This window comes from Heterodontus francisci, chromosome 3 (genome assembly GCF_036365525.1).
Source record: "Heterodontus francisci isolate sHetFra1 chromosome 3, sHetFra1.hap1, whole genome shotgun sequence".
NCBI classification, from domain to species: domain Eukaryota; kingdom Metazoa; phylum Chordata; class Chondrichthyes; order Heterodontiformes; family Heterodontidae; genus Heterodontus; species Heterodontus francisci.
This window is the reverse complement of record NC_090373.1, coordinates 174624094-174631790: the sequence shown is the minus strand read 5'-3', so window position 1 is coordinate 174631790 and position 7697 is coordinate 174624094. Positions and strand designations below refer to the sequence as shown.

Sequence of the window (7697 nt, the reverse complement as noted above, 5' to 3'; positions counted from 1 at the left end):
GCTCTTCTCTCTCACATTTGCTGCTCTGTGTGTTTAGTCCGGTACTGACAGGGTTACTCTGTAAATTAGCTGCTCTCCTCTCTCCTGCTCTGTGTTTAGTCCGGTACTGACAGGGTTACTCTGTAAATTAGCTGCTCTCCTCTCTCACATTTCCCTCTCTGCTCCTAGCTGTTGGGTGAAGAGTGTTTGCTGTAAAATGGCGGACGGAGAGCTGAATGTGGACAGTCTGATAGCTCGGCTCCTGGAAGGTGAGTAGCGGGATCAATTTAAAGACGGATTTTTCCTCATTATTTTTCTCTGGAGGGACAGCTGAAGTTAGAAAGCGGAATTTTGTTTCCCCCCCCCCCCCCCCCCCGGATTTAGAATTCGCAATTTGAGGGGCGGAATCACTGCTTTAAAAGAAAGGACTGACAAGCAAACCCCGTTTTTGGTTTTGGATTTGGCGTGTCGGCTGAAGGAAAAGAAAACCTAATAATTAAAATTGTGGAGATGGAAGGGAAGGGTTTACCTGTGGCGGCGGAGGCCTGTTCCGGCTCCCGGCCTCGTTGCTGTGGTGTTGGCCGTCCCGGGCCCGGGCTCCCCGGTGCTCGGGGTGGGGGAGGGGGGAAGGGGGAACCCGGGGTCTCTGCGGCCGTTTAACCGCCGACATATTCAAAAGGGAGAATCGTGGCCAAGCGCCCCTCGTGAGGGCGGGAGTGGAGTTACTGACAATGTTTAAAAAAAGAAAACCGGTTTTATTTTAATATCCGAGGGGTCATTTCTGTAACCGAATGAATACTTTTCCTGACTGCTTTTTGAGTAAATACAATTATCTCTCTTTTATACAAATGAGTGCTAACATTTCTTTCAACTTTAAGATTTCTGTACATCGCAGACTTTAATTTCTGTTTTTTTAAAGCTTTTTTTTTTAGAATCTCAATCACTTTTTTTGGGAAGATTTAGCATTCAGGCAGGAAAGGCCTGAAGGAGCTCTGTCTCTGCCTCAGTTCATATTTGCTGCAGGGTAGTTTTTGATCGGTGATTTTTAATTGTTTTATCCATTTTTTGTGAGAGAAACTTTTTAGATGTAAATCACTGAAATGTGTTTCTGGGATGTTTTTGTTTACTTTTTTTATGGTAAGGAGAGCTATGGTTGTGGAGCTCCTCAGTCCGTTCCTTACAAGGAGACTTTCTCTGGGTCTGCCTGGTGTCAACTCTCTAGAAATATTTAATGTGTCGTGCTTGTGGGTGTGTTTTTCCCTCCCAGTGGCAGCTGGGTTGCATTCACCCTTTGGATTTCATTCCAAAGAAAAAGGATGTGCTCTTTAGGGATTTTGTGGAGAATTTGTTGAAATAAAGTAAAACCTTGGCATTATGAAATTAATCTGTGCTTTTTGTCTTGACATTTCTGTGGGGAAGATGGAATAAGTACGAGAAGCATTCATAAATTAGGTGCTGAATAAAGCTGGTATGACCTTACCAGCAATGTAGTAATTATCTGCATAAGTGAAGTTGCTTAAATAACTCATGAAGGTAGTCTCTTTGTGCGTGGTGGTTACTAGGACCTTGGAGAAATTTGTTTGGTTTTATTGCATTGTAGGTAGTGTATAATTTAGGGGACTGCTTCAATTCAAAGTTTACGGTATTTGGAAAAATATGCTGAGGAAATATTATCCTCGCCCATTTTTTTTAAAAGAGAAAAGTCATCTTTAGCTCCCAAGACCCACAAGGTTGGGTAACCTTGGCAGTCAGATTTTTTTGTGGTATCATCAATGGGGAAGTGTAAAGTGGAGAGCAGTGAATTCAAATTGGCCTACGAGCACACTAGCAGCTGTCTGGAGCTCTTGTTGATTGGGTATTTGCATATCTGGCCAATTTTCTGCTTTAGTTCTGATGTAGTTCCCTTGCCTTTGGTGGAGTTGCTCTGGGACACTATCCTGTTGGTAAATTCAAGGATAAATTTTCTCTATATGTATTTAAAAAGAATGAGAGTTTTCTTGCCTTTTTATCCCATCGATATTCCTGCCAATTTTCTCTCCCCTTTTCTGAAAGATATTGATGCCAGGTTAGGGTTCCTTGGATCCAGATTCTTTTCTGACACGTCACCCAATGTCATTTTTGCATACATGCACATTTCCAGCAGAGCATAAAAGCTGACTGATCTTTACCGTTCCAGGATGCTAAACCCAATTCTAGTGCCTTTACCAGTGACTGTGGGTGGCATAACTAACTTAGCACAGACAGTAGACTGAACCTGGGGCCTTCCCAGTATCTCTGGCTCATCTCACTTTATGAAGCAACTGATGAATGAACTGAAGTAATTACTGTTTCCTTGCTGCTGGTTTTATAAATCTTGACAAAAGTGAAATTCTTTGGTATGCTGGAGATGTCGTGGCTAGCAATTTAATATAAATATCATCATCACAAAAATCATTGGTATGCTAGACAGTATTGTGTACAGTATTAGACAAAGTTCTACACTATAGCACCATTGTGGTAAATGGGTAATGCACGCTGGAAAAGCCTAAAGGAATACAGCTGCTGTTCAAGACAGATGTATCACTTTATTGAACACAGCTCAAAATAATGATTCTTAATAACAAGTTCAGTAAAAAGATGGTGGATGTTTTTCTCTCATTTCTGCCAGTACCTTTTTTAATCTAAACTTCTGCGCAGTTAGAGTTTTGAATAAAACACACCAAGGTCAGTATAACCTGGTCATTTTTTGTTCTGTGTTATAAACTGGCAAATTTTAAAATTCTAAATTGATGTTTCTTCATAATACTTTGAAATTATTTTATCTTAAAATTAATACATTTTTTAACAATAAGTATAATTATGTCATCCACTCAGTCCCATCTCTGATCACCATGTTCCTTGGTTGCTGGACTGCTCGTTGCAACGATTTGCTTCTGTCTGCTCCTGTACCTTGTGTTAAAATATCACCCAGCTGCATCTTACCCAGTGTAGTCGATCAATATGTAAAATGGCAGTCCTAATGAGAGCAGTTGTGCTAGTCTGCTTGTACTTAATTTTAATTTGGAATTTTGTTTTCATCTTTTATCTGAAAGATAGATAGGGTTAAGCTAAAGCATACCTTTTGAGGGTTAAACAAAAACATATTCTTGAAACTATAACAAGTTAATGTAGAAAAGGGGGTAGAGGGAAGAATTACATCTCTAACAATGGAGCAATCTCTCAGTATGGCACTGAAGTATCAGCCTAGATTATGTAGTCTGAGAGGCCTAGTTTGAAAACAACATTTACTGAAAGTCACCTGTCTTCAGATAAATACACAGCAGGGGCTTTTTGACTTGGGGAAGATGTTTACAGAGAAGTGACAGGTCAAGATTTATAGGGCTCAAGAGGCTTGACTCTTGATATTGTTTCTGGTTTTGCTTTGGACAGTGTGTTGGGGTGTGAACTGTTTTGAAGGCAGTTGGAGAAAACCAGCCAAGAGAGCAGTCACCAGAGTTGCATAAAATGGCGCATGTCATGAATATCCCCATGATTGGGATAAAGCGTTTGAATTTCTTTTGTTTGCCACTAGGGATTCACCTAATGAGTCTACCGGTTTTGGTCCTTTTGAATTAGTTTATGGACATGCGATAAGTCCTCTAAAACTAATTAACTAAAAGTAGTGAAGTCTTGCTTCAATTGTATAGAACCTTGGCTAGACTGTACCTGGAGTACTGTGTGCAGTTTTGGTCCCTTTACCTTAGGAAGGATATTATTAACCATAGAGGGAGTGCAATGAAGGTTCACCAGACTTGTTCCCGGGATGGCGGGGCTGTCCTATGAGGAGAGATTGGGGAAACTGGGCATGTATTTTGGAGTTTCAAAGAATGAGAGGTGATCTCATTGAAACCTACAAAATACTTAAAGGGATAGCCAGGCTAGATGCAGCTAAGATGTTTCCCCTGGTTGGGGAGTCTAGAACCAGGAGAGACAATTTCAAAATAAAGGGGAAGCCACTTAGGACAGAGATGAGGAGAAATTTCTTTCCTGAGAGGGTTGTGAATCTGTGGAATTCTCTACCCCAGAGGGCTGTGGAAGCTCAATCATTGAGTATGTTTAAAGCAGAGTTTGACAGATTTCTAAATACCAATGATATGAAGGGATATGAGGATTGTGTGGGGAAAAAGGCATTGAAGTGGATGATCAGCCATGATCGTTTGAATGGTGGGGCAGGCTCTATGGGCTGAATAGCCTACTCCTGTTGCTATGTTCCTAATTAAAGGTTTTTAGAACACAGGGACGAATCTTCTGTGTTAGATTATGTATCCGTGGTCCGGTAGCAGCTCACAAGAACCTGCAAAGTGGCTCAGGAGCACCTTAAAGCTTTCCAAACAACCATGAAGAAATGGGCAGACAAGTATGCTAAGACCTGAAAATTTCAACCAGGGGATGAGGTGTTAGTAATCCTGTAAACATGGTACAGTGGTTCATATAAAGTGGTCAAAAGAATTGGTAAAGTAAATTAAATGATTGCATCCCAGATTGCTGGAAAAAGAATCGGCTGTGTCACATCAATATGTTGAAACAATAACATCGCCGAGAGGAGGATAAGCAAGCACGGGTATATCAGGTAGTAGAGACAGCGAAGGATGAACGGGATCATGAGTATGAGGCAGAAGGAGACCTAGAGAATTCTTAAATTGAACTTCTGGTTAGCTAATACTGAATTGTTAGCAAAATTGTACACTATGTTTTCATATTTAGATGCAGAACAATGAGAAGACCTAACCAGGCTACTCACAGCATTTAAAGAAGTCTGTAGGGACAAGTCAGGATGTACAACCTCAGCCACACATGATGTGGATTTAGGGGAATCCTTTCCTATAAAACAGCATCCTTATCGCTATGAGTGAGGCAGGTAGAGGGATCCAGTAAGTAGTGCTGCAGGAGCCTCAGCCGTTGTCCTTGACCAACAGGTTCGAGATTCTTGCTCCCTGTGTGGACGAGAGCAGGGACTGTAGGGAGGATGAGCAAACTGACCACAGCACTGTGGTACAGGGAGCCATTCAAGTGGGGGGAGAAAAGAGAAATGTAGTCGTAATCGGGGATAATATAGTTAGGGCATAGACACTGTTCTTTGTGGCCAGGATCGAGAGTCCCGAAGGCTCTGTTGCCTACCTGGTGCCAGGGTTCGGGATATCTCATCTGGGCTGCAGAGGAACTTGGAGTGGGAGGGGAAAGATCCAGTTGTCTTGGTCCACATAGGTACCAACGATATAGGTAGAACAAGGTTAGAGGCTCTGCTGAGGGAATATGAGCAGCTCGGGGCTAAATTAAAAAGCAGAACCAAAAAGGTGGTAATCTCTGGATTACTACCTGAGCCACGAGCAAATTTGCCAAAGGGTCAGTAAGATTAAAAAGTTAAATGCATGGCTCAAAGATTGGTGTGGGAGAAATGGGTTCGAATTCGTGGGACATTGGCACCAGTACTGGGGAAGGAGGAAGCTGTTCCGATGGGACGGGCTCCACCTGAATCATGCTGGGACCAGAGTCCTGGCGAATCGCATAACTAGGGCTGTAGATAGGGCTTTAAACTAAATAGTGGGGGGGAGGGTTCAGTTGAATCGAAAAACAGGAAGTTAAAGGAGAAGGTAGGAGTGCAGGTTAGTGGTGAGGCTGATTGGTGCCAAACTGCAAGAAGTATACTGGTTAAACCAGAAGAGAGAAATAATAAACAGGCGAATAAAGCATCAGTGCTGAGGGACGGGTTAGGGTGTGTAGCCCAAATAAGAGTTCTATATACAAATGCACAGAGTGTAAGGAATAAACTAGATGAGCTGCAGGCGCAAATTCAAATGGAAGATTATGATGTGGTGGCCATTGCGGAGATGTGGCTGCAGGATGGTCAGGACTGGGAACTAAATTTCCCTGGTTATAAAGTTTACAGGAGGGACAGGGAAAATGGCAGAGGGGGTGGAGTAGCCTTACTGATTAGAAATAATATCACCTCATTGAGGGAGGATATCATGAGGGGAAAGCATCCAGTGGAGACCTTATGGGTGGAATTGAGGAACGGAAAAGGATCTAAAACTGTAAGAGGTGTTGTGTATAGACCCCCTGGTAGCAGTTCTGAGGTGTTAGATTGTATAAATGCACAGATTAGGCAAGTGTGTAACAAAGGCAGAGTAGTATTAATGGGGGATTTTAATTTACACATAGATTGGGAGAGGCAGACTAGCACCTGTCAGAAAGGTAGTGATTTTCTGGAATGTGTCCGGGATAGTTTCCTAAGCAACATGTCCTAGATGTAACAAGGGGACAGGCAATGTTAGATTTAGCCAAATTTAATTGGTAGCCTAACTCTGCGTGAACATTTATCAAATAGTGATCACAACATGATCGAGTTCAAGGTAGCATTTGAAAGTGAAAAGCACGAATCAGCTACTAGAATTTTAGACTTGGGTAAGGCTGACTTTACTGGGATGAGACAGAGACTGTCCACAGTAAACTGGGTAGATCTGTTAACGGGTCAAATGACTGAAGAACAGTGGAGAATATTTAAAGAAACATTTAACGAAGTACAGAGCGAGATACCCCTGAGAGGAAAAAGCTCCACTTCACAGAAAAAACAGCCATGGACAACTAAAGGGATTAGGGATAGCATCACACAAAAAGAAAGGGCTTACAAAAATGCAAAACGCAGCACAGATCTGGCCAAATGGGATCGATACAAAGACCAGCAAAGGGTCACAAAGAGGCTTATAAGAGCTACTAAAAGAGATTATGAAAGGAAACTTGCAAGGGACATCAAAATCAATAAGAAGAAATTTTATAGTTACATAAAGGGAAAGCGGGTGGTCAAGAGCAATGTAGACCCACTAAAAGCTGTAAATGGAGATATTGTCATTGATAATGGGGAAATGGCAGACAAGTTGAACAATTACTTTGCCTCAGTATTTACAGTTGAAAAGGAGGATAACTTGCCGGAAGTCCTGAAAAAATTAATAGCCAATAGGGGACGGGGACATAATACAATTAACGTAAGTAAAACATCACATATAAGATAATCAGAGGGTTAGATAGGGTGGATAGTGAGCGTCTTTTTCCTCGGGTGGTGATGGCAAACACGAGGGGACGTAGCTTCAGGTTGAGGGGTGATAGATATAGGACAGATGTGAGAGGTAGTTTCTTTACTCAGAGAGTAGTAAGGGCGTGGAACGCCCTGCCTGCAGCAGTAGTAGATTCGCCAACTTTAAGGGCATTTAAGTGGTCATTGGATAGACATATGGATGAAAATGGAATAGTGTAGGTCAGATGGTTTCACAGGTCGGCGCAACATCGAGGGCCGAAGGGCCTGTACTGCGCTGTAATGTTCTAATTCTAATCAGTAACAAGAAAATTAATGGAACTAAAGAGTGAGAAATCCCCAGGACCTGACTGTTTCCATCCGAGGGTGTTAACGGAAGTAGGGGAGCATATTTGTAGATGCCCTAACTATAGTCTTTCAGAGTTCCCTAGATTCAGGAGTGGTCCCTTTGGATTGGAAAGTTGCACACGTCACCACTGCACTTTTTAAGAAGGGTGAAAGGGGGAACCAAGGAAATTACAGACCAGTTAGCCTGGATTCTGTGGTGGGTAAGTTGCTGGAGTCTGTAATCAAGGACAGGGTGATTGAACACCTAGAAAAATTTCAGTTAATCAGGGATGCATGGATTCATGACGGGAAGGTCATGCCTGACAAATCTCATTGAATTTTTTGA

General features: G+C 42.2%; 1 protein-coding gene across 2 annotated transcripts in view; it reads left to right on the top strand.

The window, feature by feature from the left end:
• Positions 1 to 7697, top strand: part of ppp1cb (protein phosphatase 1, catalytic subunit, beta isozyme) — a 162038-nt gene continuing 154341 nt past the window's right edge. The window contains exon 1 of one of the 2 annotated variants that reach the window (XM_068027696.1): positions 1 to 248. Coding sequence is in view for 1 of the 2 variants with exons in the window: in XM_068027697.1 (XP_067883798.1) it covers positions 197 to 248 (52 nt within the window). In the remaining variant the exon portion in view is untranslated. The remainder of the gene's footprint in view (positions 249 to 7697) is intronic. The other variant, XM_068027697.1, reaches the window with a different exon arrangement.